The sequence below is a fragment of the Tupaia chinensis genome, unplaced genomic scaffold (assembly GCF_000334495.1).
Source record: "Tupaia chinensis unplaced genomic scaffold, TupChi_1.0 Scaffold144982_1, whole genome shotgun sequence".
Lineage (NCBI taxonomy): Eukaryota > Metazoa > Chordata > Mammalia > Scandentia > Tupaiidae > Tupaia > Tupaia belangeri.
This window is the reverse complement of record NW_006204841.1, coordinates 965377-984693: the sequence shown is the minus strand read 5'-3', so window position 1 is coordinate 984693 and position 19317 is coordinate 965377. Positions and strand designations below refer to the sequence as shown.

General features: G+C 41.9%; 2 protein-coding genes across 5 annotated transcripts in view; both read left to right on the top strand.

The window, feature by feature from the left end:
• The window catches only part of AASDH (aminoadipate-semialdehyde dehydrogenase), a 22457-nt gene extending 16232 nt beyond the window's left edge, over window positions 1–6225 (top strand). For 3 of the 4 annotated variants that reach the window (XM_014583891.2, XM_014583893.2, XM_014583890.2), the window contains 3 exons: window positions 127–319; window positions 3057–3172; window positions 5335–6225. In XM_014583891.2, coding sequence (XP_014439377.1) covers window positions 127–319; window positions 3057–3172; window positions 5335–6156 — 1131 coding nt within the window. In that variant the 3' untranslated portion in view covers window positions 6157–6225. The remainder of the gene's footprint in view (window positions 1–126; window positions 320–3056; window positions 3173–5334) is intronic. The other variant, XM_014583889.2, reaches the window with a different exon arrangement.
• Window positions 6226–11073: 4848 nt separating this feature from the next.
• Window positions 11074–17784, top strand: LOC114005937 (beta-alanine-activating enzyme-like; the record flags this gene model as incomplete). Its single annotated transcript, XM_027767956.1, has 4 exons — window positions 11074–11235; window positions 12673–12795; window positions 13567–13698; window positions 16526–17784. Coding segments are annotated over 4 exons (816 nt in total), but the record flags the coding sequence as incomplete, so codon positions are not given.
• Window positions 17785–19317: the final 1533 nt, after the last annotated feature.

Genomic DNA, 19317 nt, shown 5'->3' with positions numbered 1-19317 from the left:
TATATAGTAATGTGTTCTAAAATTTACTTCAGCTGTCTTGGTTTTAGGCATTTAAAAATTTGAACATTCAGGAAGTTCATTTTTAAGTGACTTCATTGACTAATTGGGATCCACTCTCTTTTATAGGCTGCTGAAAAACTTCAGCAAGTAGAGTCTTGTGCAGTTACATGGTATAAGCAGGAAAAATTGATTCTCTTCCTGGTGCCCAAAGATGATTTAGTAAAGGAGCATGTCTTCAGAGAACTACAGAAACAGCTGCCAGGACATGCAATCCCAGACGAGCTGGTGCTGCTCAGTACTCTGCCATTTACATCCCACGGTAAGGTAACAGAGCCATTACGTTCTGGTGCCAGCTAATGCTCAGTGTATTCTTAACTAGCTTAATGGTCAATACCTCTTTCTTGTTATAAATGACACTAGCATTTGTTGTGGTAGCACCTCTGTTAAATGCTTTGCATAATTAACTCATCTTATCTTCAGAAAACCCTCTGGATCTGTGAATTATTCCTACTAATAGATAAGGAAAATAAGGCTTAAAGAGGTTAAATGACTTTTCCCAAAACATTTTGTTAGTTAGTGGTTAATTAGAGTTCTCTACAGAAACAGAATACATATATAGATAGATACAAGGTGAATATTTCTTATCTGTAATGCTTGGGATCAGAAGTGTTTTTCTTTTCATTTTTTTCAAGAATTATTTATTTCATTTTATTTGTTATCATTACTATTTGAATTATTTATTTCATTTTATTTGTTATCATTGCTATTTTTAAGTTTGCTATAAGACACGTGTGCTCACCAGAGAAAGAGAAAGAGGTAAAGTGAGAAAGCAAGCTGCCAGGTCCAAGATTTGAACTGCTGTTGGTTGCCTGGGTGTCTAGCGCCTTAATCCTATACCACATGCTGGCCTCAAGATATTACAGCATTTTGGGACCAGCAGTTGCCATAAAGGCTATGTCACTGGACTCCCATGTAGTCGACCATGGTTCAAGTCCTGGACCTGGTGGCTTAAACTCATGCCAGGCACATGTGCGTGCGTGCCCAAGATCCCGAGAGGAGAATGGAGGGGAAGGGATTGCAGCGTGGCCATCCCCCCTGGGGGGTGATTTCTTGTTTTCTGTCTCTCTGTCTCTCTGTCTTTCTGGTGAGTGCATGCACCCTATAGCAAAAACCTCTCCAAAAAAAAAGATATTACAGCATTTTGACTGATTTGTCACATGAGGTTAGAGTGGAATTTTCCACTTGTGGCATCATGTTGGTGGTCAGAAAGTTTCTGATTTGGAAGCATCTCAGATTGTTGATTTTCTGATGGGGACGTTCAATCTGTGAATAAACGAGAGACCGCGAAGGATGGGCTCATGGTTTTGGAGGCTGAGAAGTCCCGCAGTCTGTCTGTGGGATGGCGTCCCAAGAAAGCTGGTATTTCAGTCTGAGTCCAAAGGCCTCAGAGCCAGGAGAACAGGAATGTGAATCCCAGTCCAAGAGCAGGAAATGAGTGAGCTCTCCCAGCTCAAGCAGCGAGGAAAGAAGAAAGTGGCGAATTCATTCTTCCTTTTCCTTCCCTTCCTTCACAATTCCATCTTTACTCAATGAGTTCTTCAAAATACAGTAAGTGTTCCGTTAACAGTACCATTTTATCTATCTATCTATTTATTTATTTATTTATTATTTTTTTTGTTGTTGGAGAGGTTTTTGATATAGGGCCTGTGCGCTCACCAGACAGACAGACAGAAAGCAAGAAATCACCCCCGCAGGGGGGATGGCCACGCCGCAATCCCTTCCCCTCCATTCTCCTCTCGGGATCTTGGGCACGCACGCACACGCGTCCGGCATGAGTTTAAGCCACCAGGTCCGGGACTCGAACCATGGTCAACTATGTGGGAGTCCAGCGACATAGCCATTATGCTAACTGCTGGTCCCAACAGTACCATTTATTATATATATATATTTTTTAGTTTTATGTACACACACATATATATGTGTATGTATATATATATATTTTAGTTATTGCTATAGAGCACATGCTCGCATCAGAGAGGGACAGAGAGAGAGAGAAAGGGAAAGTGAGAAATCACCCTCCAGGAGAGATGGCATGCTGCTGACCCTTCAACTGCATTTTCCTCTCTGGGTCTGGAGCGCACACACACACACACCTGGTGTGATCGTGAAGCTGCCGGGTCTAGGAATTGAACTGTGCACTTGTCTGTGTGGGATCTAGCCTCCTTAACCTCCACGCCACCTACTGGCCCAACAGTACCATTTCTTTAGCTTTTCAGAAAACATTAGTCGCTCCTTTCTTATCTTTTATTCACTGTATTCTAGGTGGCGTTGGACCACTGTCTTTATAATTATCTATGACAAGCTTTAAAAAAAAATTTCCGGAGAGCATGTGCACCCACAGTAGAGAGGGAAAGTGAGCAAATGCCCTCCACAGAGTGTGGTTACGCTGCAGTCCCTTCACCACTTCTCCCTCCTTTCCGGATTTCAGGTGCTCTCACACGTGGCCAGTGTGTTTCTCACGCTGCTGGGTCCAGGAGTCAAACTGTGTGGTCGGCCATGTGAGATCCAGCTGCCTTCACCACCAGCCACACACTGGCCCTGACGTGCAATTTTAAAATGTTATTTTAAAAACATTTATACAGGATGTCACAGGTGGCGTTGGTGGTCAAGGGTGCTGGACTCCCACATGGTCGACCATGGTTCAAGTCCCAGACCTGAAAGCTTGCTTTCTCACTTTCCCTTTCTCTCTCTCTCTCTCTCACTGTGTCCCTTTCTGTTCAAATTAAAATAAGTAAATAAATAAATTTAATGTTAAATGAAATAATTAGGGAAAAAAAAATTGTTGAGCCAGCAGGTGGTGTGGTAGTTAAAGGCACTGGACTCCCACATGGCTGATCACGGTTTGAGTTCCAGACCTGGCAGCTTGGTTTCTCACTTTCCCTCTCTCTCTTTCTCTGTTTCTCTCTGGTTAAATTAAAATAATAATAATAATAATAATAATAAATAAAGTTAAATAAAATCTTTTAAAATTTTTGTTTTTTCTCTTTCATATCAAGGCAAAATTGATGTTTCTGAGTTAAACAATATATATTTAAACTACGTAAACTTGAAGTCTGAGAATAAGCTCAATGGAAAAGAGGAACTTTGGGAAAAATTACAGCATTTGTGGAAGGTACAACTTTTCAGATACAAATATATTATTATAAAGCCATTTTTTGTCGTTTGGAGTGACAGTATCTAATAAATCTGATAGGATTTTCTAAGGCTATTTACTGCTGCACAGATGTTACGTTGCATAGCTTCATTTATTCAATCTGTATTAAAATAAATGTGAGGTCCTCTGCTGTAAGATTGGAGAAAGCACTCTACAGAGAAATGATTGTAAGTGAGGTTGTCATAAAGGTACAAGTAGATGGGGACCACAGGTGATATGGTGGTTGAGGTGCTGGACGCTCCCACAGGGCTGACCACAGCTCGAGTCCTGGACCTACCTGGTGGCTTACTTTCTCACTTTCCCTCTTGGTCTCTCTCTTTCTCTCTGTGTCTCTCTCTGATCAAATTAAAATAAATGAATGAATAAATAAAATTAAATAAATAATTCTTTAAAATAAAAAAAGGTAGAAGTAGATAAAGCCTGTCTTTTTTTTGGTGGGAGAGGTTTTTGCTATAGGGCGCGTGCACTCACTAGACAGAGGGAGCCAGAGAGACAGAAAGCGAGAAATCACCCTGCAGGGCCTAGCCACGCCACAATCCCTTCTCCTCCATTATCCTCTTGGGATCTTGGGCATGCACGCACACGTGCCTGGCATGAGTTTAAACCACTGGGTCCGGAACTTGAACCGCAGTTGACTACATGGGAGCCCAGCAACATAGCTATTACGCTAACTGCTGGTCCCATAAAGCCTGTCTTCACATAACTTTTCCCTAATGGAGTGGAATATATGCTTGTCAGAGCTAAAAAATAGTCAAATCTTGCCCTTCCACAATCTGTTATCTGTTACATTTAGCATTTTGTCATTATTCCAGAACTTTCAGTAATAACATGTACATTTCTGCTTAAGGCAGTTTATTTTATATATATATATAGGTCAACAGTTTTTCTTTTCTTTTCTTTTTTTTTTTTTTTTTTTGCTACAGGGGGTGTGAGCTCACTAGAGACAGACAGAGAGAGAGGGAAAGTGGGAAATCTCCCCCTAGGGGGATGGGAATGCATACACATGTGACCAGCATGTTTATTAAGCCACCCAGTCTGGGACTTGAACTGTGCACTTGCCCCTGTGGGATCCAGCACCTTAACCACCATGCCACCTGCTGGCCCCATGTTTTGTTCATTTATAATTAAAAAAAAAAAAAATTGCTAGGGAGTATATGCACTCCTTGGAGAGAGAAAGATAAGGAAAGAAAGAAAACCCCACCCAGTGAGGGATGATCAAACTGCAATCCCTTCTCCTCTATTTCTCCCTCTTTTCAGGATCTTGGGTACACGCACACACGTGCCTGCCATGTTCTTAAGCTGCTGGGTGCAGGATTCAAACTGTGCAGTCAGCCATATGAGATCCAGCCACTTTAATCTCCACACTGCCTGGCCCAACAGCGGTTTTTCTTAAATAGTACATGGATTTTTCCTTTTCAAAGGGTTCCGAAATGAGGATGTAATTGTATAGTCTTGTTTGAAAATAAAGGGTATCTAAGTAAAAATCTTATCTACTTCATTTTTAGATTTTTAGAAAGTAAATTTGATTTATATAAAGCAAGTGAGATAAATTTTATTCCATATTATAGAGCTATTCATATCACAGTTAGCAGAGTCTTAATGTTTTTCTGGTTCTTGGCAGGAAGAAGCTGCAATGTCTTGTGGACTGTGTAATTTGTAATTCAGATGTTTGCATAACTCCATTCTCTATTTTATGGGTAGGACACTGCTCTAAAGGGAAATGTACTTTGCAATTTTAGAGTAAGTTCATGACAAAGTTGTTAGCATAATGATCATCTTAATCACTATATAATATAAAGAAATTAACTTAAAATTTAATTATTAAAAATATTTTGTGGTACTTGTGTGTGTATCATTAAGGCAAGTATTATCCTTTCTACATTACCTGTAGATGTGGAAGCCTTGGCTTTTACCTGTAGATCTGGAAGCCTTGGCTTTTACCTGTAGATGTGGAAGCCTTGGCTTTTACCTGTAGATGTGGAAGCCTTGACTTTTACCTGTAGATGTGGAAGCCTTTGGCTTTTACCTGTAGATGTGGAAGCCTTGGCTTTTACCTGTAGATGTGGAAGCCTTTTGGTTTCAGGCCTTACCTTACCACGTTTCCCTTCTCTCATCTGTAGTCTGTCCTGAGTCTCTCAGATCTGTCAAAGGTTCCTGGTGAGTCGCTTTTCTTGAATAGCGGTGGAGATTCCTTAAAGTCCATACGGCTCCTCAGTGAGATTGAGAAACTCGTGGGCACATCAGTACCTGGGCTTCTGGACGTGATTCTCAGCAGGTCCATTTCAGAGATATACAGTCACATCCTCCCAGTGGCGTTTCCAGACGAAGACCTTTTTTTTCCTGCCCCAAAGAGGAAGCTCAGCGATGCCCAGCAGGAGGAAGACGGTGGAAGAGCTTCACATCAGAAATCTCCTGTGCCTTTAAATTGTAGCATCGGGACAAATGGTTTTATTGCACTGAGCAGAGGGAGTCAGATTTTGTCTCTGAATACCAGCAGGTTTTTAGCTAAGCTAGGGTATGGCCCTTCAGACTCCTCTTCGGATTCAGTTTCAGGGGCTAACATTCAAACATTGAACAACTTAAATCCTCCAGCACTTACTGAGAGCTCAAAAGATCTGTCCTGTGTTACAAAAGTTTCTGAAGAGGAGAAACCTGCGACAGGGCCTGGGAAAATGGAACTGCGTGTGAGGTGGAAGTCAGACACAGGGAAGTGTGTTGACGCGTCCCCGCTGGTCGTCGTGCCGGCTGCTGAGAAGTCATCTGCCATGGTTTACGTCGGCTCCCATTCTCACAGGATGAAGGCAGTTGACCTGTACTCTGGGGAGGTGAAATGGGAACAGACCTTGGGAGATCGAATTGAGTCTTCGGCTTGTGTATCGAAGTGTGGAAACTTTATCGTAGTGGGTAAGTTTCTAAATTTGAGATTTGTAGACTTAAAGTGAATTACATATAATAATGCTGGTATGACCAAGTTAAAAAGAAACCTATGGGGACTAGCAAGTGGTGTGGTGATTAAGGCACTGGATACATCCACATGGCTCACATGGCTCGAGTCCCGGACCTGGTGGCTTGCTTTCTCACTTACCCTCTCTCTCTCTCTGTGTCTCTGTGGTCATATTAAAATAAATTAATGAATAAATAAAATTAAATCATTCTTTAAAAAAAAAGAAACCTGTGTATAGAGGGTTTGGTTGCTGCCATAGAATAATTCATGATGTACTAATTAGCAGTGTGGGCCTTGGGGTAGAGGCCCTGGATTTGAACCTAGTTCTGTAGCTGCTAAGATCTCTGTGAGCTTTTGCAAGTTGTTAAACCTCTTATAACTTCAGTTTTCTCATGGATGAAATGGGAATAATAATAAAGCATGTTGCCTCTCAAATTCCTAATGCTTAATGACCCGGAGCACAAACAGACATCATCTCGCAGATTCTGTGGGTCAGGAATTTGGGAGCAGCACGGTTGGCAGTTCTGGCTCAGGGTCTCTCACGTGACTGAAGCCATTTAAACACTTGACTTGGGTGGAAAATCTGCTTCCAAGATGGCTCATTCATATCACAGTTAGTTGAAGGCCTCAGTTCTTTGCTGGTTCTTGGCAGGAAACACGGTTGTTTGCCGCATGGGCCTCTCTGTAGGCTGTTTGAACACTGACAGCATGGCAGCTAACTTCCTCAGCGCAGTGATTAAGAGAGCACGAGCCAGGAGGAACAAAGGGCGTTTTTTGTTTGTTTGTTTTAAAGATTATTTAATTTTATTATTTTTTAGAGAGATTTTTGGTTTAGTGTGCGTGTGTTCACCAGAGACAGAGACAGAAAGCGAGAAATCACCTGCCCCCCGGGATGGGAAATGATGACCACGCTGCACTCTCCTCCATTCTCCCCTCAGGATTTCGAGTGGGCACGCACACACATGCGCCAGCATGAGATTTGAGCCACCAGGTTTGGGACTTGAACTGTGTGGAAGTATAGTGACACGCTTGAGTATGTGGGAGTCTAGTGACGTAACATTATACCATCTCTGGTCCCAGTAAATTATTATTTTAAAATTTGCTACAGGTCACACATGCTCACCAGAGGGCAGGGGAGTACTGAGAAGGCAGGCAGCCAGCTCGGTGACTCACACTGGTCGGCCATGTGGGTGTCCAGCACCTCAGCCACTGCCACTGCTGACCTCCACAGTACCTTTTCTGACCTAGTCTCCACATCTGCATGCCATCATCTTATTTATTTATTTTTAATTTGCTGTAGGATGTGTGAACTCACAGGAGAGAGAGAAGGAAAGTGAAAAAGCATGCCAGGGCAGATGACCATGCTGCAGTCCTTTCTCTTCAATTCTCCTTTTGGGATTTTTGGGCATGCACTAACATGCACCTGGCATGTTTTTCAAGCTGCCAGGTTTAAGACTTGAGCTGTGCAGTCAGCTTTGGGATCCAGCCACCTGAACCACCATGCCACTGGCTGGTCCTGCATGTCATCAGTTCTGCTTTGTCCTCTTCATTAGAAGTGCATCAGTCTGGACTATGGTGTGGTGGTAGTGGTTAAGGTAGCTGGGCAGTTTGGGTCCTAGACCAGTGGCTGAAGAAACACACTGGCTTGTGTGTGTTTCCCCAAAGGGAAGGTGAGATGGAGGAGGAGGGATTATGGTTTGACCCTTCCCCATGGGGGGATGCCTTCTCACTCCCCCCCCCCATAAGCACACATGCTCTCTAGCAAAGTTTTTTTTTTTAAAACAGTGCATCCCTTAGTCCAGTCTACAGTCGGGTGGAAGGGAAAGAAGCTCCACCTCTTGAAAGGAAGAATATCAAAGAATTTGTGGGCATATTTAAAACTACCATAATCATCATAGAGCTTTCAGCAAGATTCAATGATGTCATTACTTATACATCCATTAGTACATTTCTTTCTTTTCTTTCTTTTTTTTTTAGAGAGAGATTTTTGCTATAGGGTGTACTTGCCAGAGACATAGAGACAGAAAGTGAGAAATCACTCCCCAGGGGGGATGGCCGTATTGCAATCCCTTCTCCATTCTCTTCTCAAGACTTTGGGCACGTACGCACACATGCCTGGCATGAGTTTTAAGCCGCCAGGTCTGGGACTTGAACCATAGTCAACTACATGGGAGTCCAGCAACATAACCATTACTCCATCTGTTGGTCCCCACTAGTACATTTCTAGGCACAGACTATACTAGCAGGTGTGAGCTCTTAGCTTCTGCCAAGTTTTGTGAAGTTGGAGGGAACTGACTTTACCAAGATTACGGTGGCTCTGGGTGTAATGCGTCTCCCTGACTACAGCTCTCTTTGTACTCCCCCACCTACACTAGGCTTCGTTTCATAGGCTGTCCTTTTTTTTTTTAATTGAGTCATGCTTTGGGTGTCATGTCTAAGAAATCTATGTCTGATCAAGATCACCAAGAGTTTCTTCAGTTATTTTATTTTGGAATTGAGGTGAACTGAAAGAAACCTGTGCCAAGCTGGGTTCTGGGCTGCCCTCACTAAGCAGGCCACAACTTTCTTGTACTAAGTAGTAGTTACTAGGGGAAAAACACAGCACAAAAAGGATCTGGGGAATGGGGTCTCAGGTGACCAGCCGTGGCCTTGGCCACAGGCACAACCGTGGTAAACAGTGACGTTGCCTAAATAGCGGTCCCCAGATGTCATGTCCCCAGTGTCCTCTGAGGAACTAGAGTGACTTCCACTTTGTAGATTTTGACCACCTTACTCCAGCATGGCCATTTTGGCCACACTAAGGTCAGAAATTCCTTCCTGCCTTTTTTCTCACCCATAGCAGTGATTGGGAAATGCAGTTCAGTGTAGCCGTTAAGAGCAGAGACTTCTTAGATTCAAGTCCTGGCGCTGCTGCACATTAACTGCACTTTGCCCTGGGAACTTACTATCTCTGTGCTTGAGTTTCAGCATCTATAAAATGTGTAGGGGCCAGCAGATGGTGTAGCACTTACATCACTGGACTACCACTTGGCCGACTGTGGTTCAAGTCCCAAACCCAGTGGTTTGAAAATCACCCTGGGTCCATGTGCGTGTGTGCCCAAGATCCCAGGAGGAGGATGGAGAAGAAGGAATTATGGCATGGCCATCCCTCCACAGGAGGCGTCATTTCTCACTTACCCTCTCGCTGTCTGTCTGTCTCTCTCTCTGGCAAGCACATATACCCTAAAGTAAAAACCTCTCTCTCTCTCTCTCTTTTTTTTTTAATGACGTAATACTTCTCTCTTCACTGTGAGGGTTAAATGAGTTAATGGATGTAAAATATTTACAACAGCATCTGACACAAGGCCGGCCCCATGGCATAGTGGGTAACGGAGCTGGATCCCCTGTTGCTGACTGCACTGAGTCCCAGATATGCAGCTTAGAAAGCATGCCTGTGTCTAACCCTGAAGGAATAGAGAAGGGACTGCAGTGTGACCACACAATACCAGGGGTGCTGTCACCCTTTCCCTGTCTCTAACGGGCACACATGCCCCCTGGATAGAAAAAGAAGAAAACAGTACCTGGTATATAAGTGCTCAATGAATGTAGACATATTTCTTTTTAATTCATTACAGGGTCCATGTACTTAAAAGAGAGAAAGATAGTGAGAAATTAACCCTGGCAGGATGGCCACGCTGTGATCCCTTCTCTTCTGTTCTCTTAGTTTTGTGTTAGCATGCATATACACCTGGTATGTTTCTCAAGCTGCCTGGTCCAGGACAAACTGTACAGTCTGCCATGTAGGTTCTAGCTGCCTTAACCACCATACCGCTGGCTGGCCTGATTATTATTAATATTAGCATTTATTTATTTTTAACATTTATTTATTTATTTGTTGTGGTTTTCAAGTCGCTGGGTCCAGGTCTTGGACCACAGTTAGCCATGTGGGAATCCATTGCCTTAACCACCGTGCCACTTGTTGGCCCTAATATTAGCATTTCTTAAATACTTGCTGCGCTCTGGGCACTTATCCACATTATCAAAATTGTCATAGTAACTTTTTTTAAGAGAGGTATTTTTGCTATAGGGTGTGTGCGCTCACTAGAGACAGAGAGACAAAGACAGAGACAGAAAGTGAGTAATTACCTCCCAGGGGGGATGGCTACACTGCAATCCCTTCTCTTATTGAGATTTTTTTTTTTTTGAGAGATTTTCACTGTAGGGCGCGTGCGCTCGCAAGACAGACAGAGAGAGACATAGAGACAGAAAGCGAGAAATCACCCCCCAGGGGGGATGGTCACGCCGCAATCCCTTCTCCTCCATTCTCCTCTCGGGCTCTTGGGCACACACGCACACGCGCCCGGTGTGAGTTTTAAGCCACCGGGTCCGGGACATGACCCACGGTCGACTCCGTGGGAGTCCAGCGACATAGCCATTACGCTAACTGCTGGTTCCCTCTTATTGAGATTTTGGGCACACATGCACATACGCCCTACAGGACTCGAACCTCAATTGACTACGTGGGAATCAAGCGATGTAACCATTATATCATCTGCTGGTCCCACAGTAACTCTTGCAGTAGATGCATTCTTCTCTTACTGAAGATGAACCCGAGACTCAGCAATAGCCCAGTGATGGCCATGACGAGATCTCACTAGGACTGTCAAAGCCTCTTTCCACCACTGCACGCTTCATTGCTTTTTTGGCAGTGAAGCACTTTATTGTACTTTCCAAAAATAAGGGGCACCTGCTTACTAAATCCTGTTGTACGTGAGTGATTACTGCTCAGTTTGTGCTTTATGGGGCTGAGGGTTAAGTCAGACGAATTGAATATAGAGCCCAAGTACACACAAAGAGTCAGAATATAAATCGTCATGGTTTAGGCTACAGAATTCTTTTCCAGTGACAGAGCTGAATCTCATATTTATACTGTTTCCCTTATAACAAATTAGTTTATGTTCTGAAAAGTCATAGTGGAGAAATATACTGGCTGTTTACTACTGAGGATGCCGTCAAAAGCTCAGCAACCGTGGATCCAAGCACGGGACTCCTTTACATTGGCTCTCATGACCAGCACGCTTATGCTCTAGATATCTATGTAAGCATTCACCTCATCACTCTCACACCATACACAAGGAAGAACGAGAAACGATCGGGTGGTATCGAATCTGGATCAAGTGTTAACTGTTCTCACGTTGAGCGTTGTGATCTGGGAAGAATAGGCAATAATTGGGGACCAGCACTTTCTCTCTCTTGTGCTTGCTCAATCTGTCCCTCTTTAGTAAAATTAAAAATAAATAAAAAAATAAAAATAATTCTTTAAAAAAATAGTGCAAAGTCTTATATAAGGATTACAAAAATAAAAAGCTGATAACAGTTTGAATTAATGTGAAAAAGAGTTAAACCCATTTATAAGTATACATAAAAGAACAAATATAAATTAACAAGAAAAATATAAAGACCTAGATAGTAAAATAAATAAGGGACATAAATACATAGGACCCTGGAGAAGAAAGGATAGTAAATGTATGTAAACATTTCCTTTAATGAAAATTAAAACTGTGAGTATAGATACATGACATGAGGTTAGAAAACAATGTAATGATAACATCAAGTGCTGATGACAGCGGTGGGAGACTATAGTTGGTGGGCTTTCTAGAGAAAGTGATTTGGGTCACAGGTTAACAATTTCATGTCCTTTGATCTAACAAAAAAATTTTAAAAGAATTATTTATCATCATTTTTAAATTTGCTGCCTTTAGCAAACAGAGAAAGGAGTGGGGTGGGTTGGTTAGTGAGAAAGCAAGTCACCATGACTTGAACTGTAGTCAGCTATGTGGGAGTTTAGCACCTCAACCACCACCCCACCTGCTGGTCCCAATCTAGCAAATTTTTTTTTCTAGGACTCTATCCTGGCAAAATAATCAGAAACACAGACAAACATGCACCAAGATGTCAATTCCAAGTTGTTTATAAAATAATACCAAGAAATTAGCTCCAGGGAGTTTTCAGTGATAAGGGAAATAAAGTATTTTATGGTCATAATGGGATATTATACATTAACATTATATTTAAATAGTTTTACCAAAAAGTGAGCAAAACATGATGCAAAGTATATTCAGAATGATCTCAACTACATTAAATGGTGTGTATACACAAAGGGGTCCTTAAAAAGTTCACAAAAAACGTTATGAAAAAACTATGTAGAATTTCAAAATTATCTTTCTTTTAAATAAACAAAATTATCTTTTCTTTTAAATAAACTTGTATTTTAATTCCATTTTCCCATGAACACTGAAAATCTCAAAAATATACACATGCACATTTAATATCAAAAAGATCAAAAGGGAAAATGCTGAACTAATGGTTATCTCTGCGTGGTGTTCTTTGTGTTCATGCTAATTTGACTCTATAATAGGCCTGTATGTTACACTAAAGATATAATAAAGACTTACTGAAATAGACATAACAAGGATAGGATATATGGCTTTGTTAACAACCAGCAAAAAACAATTAACTTGCTTTCTTATTGCAGAGAAAGAAGTGTGTTTGGAAGTTAAACTGTGGAGGAACTGTCTTTTCTTCCCCTTGCTTGAGCCTGAATCCACATCGCTTGTATGTTGCTACACTGGGAGGACTCTTACTGGCTGTGGATCCTGTAGGCATAAAATAATAATAAGTATTGGCTTTATCACTTGCCTTTTTATTTAATTTAAAATCTTTTTCTGGGACCAGCAGTTAGCGTAATGGCTATGTCGCTGGACTCTCATGTAGTCTACTGTGGTTTGAGTCCCGAACCCAGTGGCTTAAACTCATGCTTGGTACGTGTGCATGTGTGCCCAAGATCCCAAGAGGAGAATGGAGAAGGGATTGAGGCGTGGCTATCCTCCCTGGGGGGTGATTTCTCGCTTTCTGTCTCTCTCTTTTCTTTCTGGTGAGCGCACATGCCCTATGGGAAAAACTTCTCCAAAATTCTTTTTAAAAAGATTTTTTCCTTTGGATTCTGAAAGTTTGAGTGGTTTTTAGTGAGATATAGTCAACGTCTCATTGAACCAGAATTCATTTAAAATAATCAGCATGGAGTCTAGAAAGATGAGAAAATCTTAAGTTTATATGTGTGTCTTCTATTTTTCCAACTGGCAGAATTTTCTCAAATAATTTTAAGAAATTTGTGTCCATAATAAGGATAGAACTTCTGTGCTAGATCTTTCTTAGCTGGTTTTATTGGAATTTTTTATCCTAGCCCATAAATAACACTGATTAATTTTATAGCTGTGTCTATGCATCCTAGCTTCAGCTATAATATCAGCATGCCACTGTTGCATATTCTGATGTTTTGGCTCTGCCTCTGAGATATGTGAGTTTTATATAGGGCAATTGATTAGTGGAGGGATTCTAAATGCTGTGAATTGCTTTTTGCACATGACAGGCTACTGGGAACAGAGTTTGGAAACATTGCTGTGGAAAGCCCCTCTTCTCTTCTCCACGATGTTGCTTACAGTATATTTGTATTGGCTGTGTAGATGGGAATTTACTCTGCTTTACTCACTTGGGAGAACAGGTAAAAATGTCCAGTTCTGTTTTACCTCTTTCTCAAAGGCATAGCAGTAGGTGGTAACAGCTGAAGTAAAATTTTTAACGTGGTTATTCAACTCACTCTTGAGAATCAGCTCTATTTTAATAGTCATGCTATGTGTTTCTTAATGTTTGAATGAATACTTGTCATACTACTTTTACCATTATTAGACTTTCTATTGAGGTTATGAAAATTAAGAGATGCTCCTACTTTATTTCTTTAATTTGTTGGAGGGTGTGTGCACTTGCCAGAGAGACAGAAAGAGAAAATAAGTGATAAAGCACCTCCTGTAGGGAATGGTCATGCTGTAATATCTTCTCCATTTCTCCCTTCTTTCAAGATTTTAGGCATGCATACACACACATGCCTGGCATGTTTCTCAGGCCACTGGGTCAGAACTTGAACCGTGTAGTTTGCCAGGTGTGATCCAGTCACCTTAACCACCACAACATGGGCTGAGAGTACACATGCTCCAACAGAGGTTAGCCCATTCAGCAACACCCTAATAGACAGGATGACATCAAGGTAAAAATCTTCTACATAGCAGAGGAAATCATAAAGAAGCAACCCACGGAATGGGAGAAAGTATTTGCAAACTATACTTCAGATAAGTGATTGATAAATAGAATATATAGGGAACTCACATAGCTCACCCATAAAGAAAAACCCTAATAATGGGCAATAAATCTGAACAGACAACTCTCGAAGACATATATGTGACTACAAAGCATATGAGAATATGTACACCACTCTTGCCATAAGGGAAATACAAATCAGAATCACAGTGAGGTATCACCTAACCTCTGTCAGAATGGCTAGGATCAGAAACACAGTAACAGGTGCTGGGGAGGTTGTGGATAAAAGGGAAGCCTGTGTACTGTTGGTGGGAATGTACATTAGTACAGCCATGCGGAAAACAGTATGGAGATTTGTCCAAAACCTAAAGATAGAACCAATGTAGGACCTAGTAATCTCACTCCTGGGTGTTCACCCGAAGGATAGGAAATCACTCAGTCATAGAGACATTTGCACATCCATGTTTATTGCAGCATTATTCACAATAGCTAAACCATAGAATCAACCTAAGTGTCCAACAACCAATGAATGGATTAAGAAAACATGGCGCATACACACTACTCATTCATAAAGAGCAACAGTATCCTGTCATTTGACACAGTGGATGAACCTAGAAGATAGACTGCTACGTGAAATAAGCCAGGTGTGACAGACAAGTAACTGTCCCTGCCTGACATACACCGAATGTCTGCACTCTGGTAGACACTGAGGGACTGGATGGCATGGAAATAGAAAAATGGTACATACCAGAAGCTGCATAAGGAGGGGATGGCAGGGGGACAAATGGAGAAAACAATACAGGAGGAGCCACAGAAAGATCAGTGATGGCTCAAGTCAGGCAGGTTAGAGATTACAAATCACATATGCGACTGCGCCCACTGTTTTCTCTGTCGTTACGGTGCGCTTGTAAACCGTACTTCACACTCGTTTCTTCTTCCTTTTTCTTGTATCTTTTCCTCCAAATACTGGCCAGCAGGTTCTTCTGTCACAGTTTTGAAATAAGCAAATCATATATATTCACAGGGCAGGCACACACATAGATGTGATTTAAAGCTCAAATTTATTTAATTTTCCTTTTTTTTTTTTTAACTTGCTAGACAGCACATGTGCTTACCAGAGAGAGAGGGAAAGGGGAAGTGAGAAAGTACCGTCCATGGGCACGATCATGCCTGAATCCCTTTGCCGTCTCTCCCCCTTTTGGGATTTTGGATATGCACACAGAGGTGCCCAGCGTCCCTTTCATGCTACCAGTTCTGGGACTCAAACCATCCAGCCACCCCAACCACCAGGCCATGGGCTGGCCCAAAAGCTCTAACTTCAATTATTGTACATCGACGCTTTTGGCCCAATTACTTGCTTCTTCCTACATTTGAAGAATAGAGTAAGGTAGAGTTTTATTTTAATAAAATAGGAAACTCAACGCAACTTTATCTTTTGAAGCATTATCTCTGAACATAACCCCATAGCAAAAGTAGTAACATTTTTTACTAATTTATTTATTTAAATTGTGAAAGGACACATGCACTTGCCAGAGAAAGGTCTCCTCCCCCCCCAGTGCAGCATGGTCACACAGTAAGCCACTTGTCTCCATTTCTGTATTATCAGGACTTTGGGTGTGCGTTCATGCACATGTGCGCGCGCGCGCACACACACACACACACACACACACACACACACACACACACCTGGCATGTTTCTCAAGCCACCAGAGCCAGGATTCAAGCTGTGCCTATGTGGGATCCCGCTTCCTTAAGTACTAGGCCAGGAGGCCAGCCAAGTAACATTTTAAAATTTTCTTTCTTCCATGAGAGAGACAGATGAACAGATAGCACTTCCAACAGGGCTTTGATGCTCGTCACCCGCAGCCTCAGCTAATTCCAGATATGGGCACACTTGTCAGGGAAGTCTCCAGATGTGAATCCAGAAGCTTCTCAGGTGGATCAGCTTCGCAGAGTCTGGCTTCAGAAGTAGTAACTCTTGAATAGCGTTCAAAATGAATTTCACTTCATGTTATACATAGCAGTCAGCCATGGAATAGTAACACTAGTGTGTTTTGTCTGGATTTTGCAGCTGGGATAGAGGTCTGCTATTTTCGGAAAAGGCATTATTTTCTAGGAGTTACTATTCAAAGAGCTGACATAGCTTCCATTTGTATTAAGAACCTCCTAGAGCTTGAATCGAGGAAATTGTTGCAATTACATACATCAATTATTTTTGCCTTTATTACCCTTTATAGATTTGGCAGTTCTCTACCAATGGACCCGTTTTTTCATCCCCGTGTACCTCAGCATCAGAGCAAGAAATATTTTTTGGGTCTCACGATTGCTTTATCTACTGCTGTAATGTGCAAGGTGACCTCCAGTGGAAATTTGAAACGACGTCAAGGGTGTACGCAACACCGTTTGCTTTCCAGAACCACAGTCGCAGCAATGAAATGCTGGCAGCAGCTTCCACTGATGGGAAACTGTGGATCTTGGCATCTCAGAGTGGACAACCCCAAAGTGTGTATGAACTTCCCGGAGAAGTCTTCTCCTCTCCTGTGGTCTGGGAATCAATGCTCATTATCGGGTGTAGAAATAATTATGTTTATTGCCTGGATCTATTAGGTGGCAATCAAAAATATAGTCCTTGTTAGTATGTAGATGTGAAATGTTTGAAAATATTTTGCCATTAGCCTGTGGAGAGTCTTATTTTATATTAAAGATTATATTTTGGTTAAGAAACTTGTCTGCTATGCTTTATTGAAGAATGTTTTACACCCATAAGAGCAACAAAAGCTTTTAGTAGTTAGAGAAGAAAACACAATATATTTAGTACCACTGTCTTTTAATTAGGTGTGATTTCGTGTGTTAATTTGACTGGGGTAAGGGGTGCCCAGATAGCTGGTGAAACATCACTCCTGGCTGTATCTGTGAGGATGTGTCTGGGAGATTAGGAATTGGAATCCGTAGACCGAATAAAAAAGCGTCGCCCTCACCCGTATGCCAGTGTGGCTGGGCATCCAGTCTGATTGAAGGCCTCACTAGAATAAAAGACAGAGGAAGGGTGAATTCGCTCTTTTCTGTTTCTTCCATAAGGAAGAGAGAGAGACAACACCCCCACTGAGGCATTGACACTGTGGTCCACCTCCACCTTTGGCCAGCCCCAGACCATGGGCACATGTGTGCCTGGTGTGCTCAGGGAAGTCTCCAGACACAGATCCAGAACCTGCCCATGGGGGTGGGATCGGCCTCCCAGAGCCTGTGTCTTACACTGTGCCACCTCTTCTTGTGTCAGCTCCTTCTCTTCTTGAATGAGGACATCCGTCGTCTTCTGCCCTTGGACAAGAGTTCCTTGTCCTCAGGCTTTGAGAGTCTGGGTCTCACACCAGCAGCCCCACCTCTCCCTGGTTTTCGGGCCCGGGAGTTATACTGCTGACTCTCTGGAGTCTACACCTCACAGCAATAGTGGGACTTCGCAGCCTCCATAATCACATGAGCCAATTCCCATGATAATCTCTTTCTTAAAATCTATTAGTTATAGGGGACCGGCAGTTGGTGTAATGGCTAGGTCGCTGAACTCCAATGTAGTCGACCATGGTTTGAGTCCCAGGCCCGGTGGCTTCAACTTATGCCGGGTGCGTGTACATGCATGTCCAAGATCCTGAGAAGAGAATGGAGGAGAAGGGATTGCGGCGTGGCCATCCCCCCTGGGGGGTGATTTCTCGCTTTCTGTCTCTCTGGCTCTTTCTGGCAAGCGCATGCACCTCACAGCAAAAACCTCTCCCCCCCAAAAAAAAAGAAAAATCTTCTATTCCTCTGGAAAACCCTAATATATTAGTCTACAGATTTTTTTTTAATTGCCAGAGGGTATGTGCACTTGCCAGAGAAACAGAAGGAAAAGGCAGCCTCTGAGGGGGCACAGTAACACCACAATCCCTTCTCCATTTTCTGCATCCTAGTGGGATCTGGAGCTCACACGCACTGGCAGGCAGGATCCTTGAGGATCTTTTTGTCTAAAGCTCAGACCATTTGGTTCCAACTTACAGATGAGGAAAACATTTTATTTGCCCTGTTTATTATTTTTCTCAAAAATACTGAGTGAAAAATATAATAAAGTACCATTCAAAATGCCTTGAAGTTATTCTTGTTTAACGAAAGCCATGGGAATACGATGAGTCTGCATGTAGCTGGTCTTCGAAATTGGTAAAAACTTGAAATCCCATTGACCAGTGCTGGAAATCTTGTGGGTATTTTTTTTTTTTTTTATTGAAAGATTATTTCCCTTCAACGGTGGACATTGTACATTAAAACTTCATACAACCAAAATAATATTAAAATTACACTAAGATATTTTCATCAAGTCTCTACTTAATTTTATTGTTGGTAAAAATATTGCAAGCACTTATAACTAATGTTTCTGCTTTAAAATAAGCAATTAAACTAAATGTCACAAGAAGGGACAATACTATACATTTGCAGATAACTGGCTAAAATGATAATTTAATAGTAATATGTTGGTATAAGAAACAATTGCACTTGAAAAATTAAAAACGTAAACAAAACTCTAGGTTTATATAGAAGTCCATGAACAAAGATTAATTATAACTTTGCCGGAATATGTGTATATGTTTTTAAGTTTTTAAAAAAAGCTTGTGTATTTAATGTAGCAATTATTAGCAAACAAAAACAGTCTTGTACTTTTTGTTTTTACAGAATTTCCCCATAGTTGTTGCTCAGAAAAGACTGCAACGCAACTAAAGCAAAATAACACTTCACTGGTATTTAGTGCAAATCTGGGGTGACTCTTCAATGAAATGTTAAACATGTACCTTTAGAAATTCTCTGGGAGCGAGAACTGGGACTCCCTGTCTCTCAGTACACTCTTCCGTAAAGACTTGGATGAGAAATTTTTTCCGAGGTATTTCTCCTACTGCATACAGGTTCAGTGGTGGCTGAGCCAGGACAGGGCTGCCTCAGCCACCGTTCTTCACTAATGCTCGTATTCCCTCTCCTGTTCCCTGCCACGACTGTGAAACTGTCCCCAGCC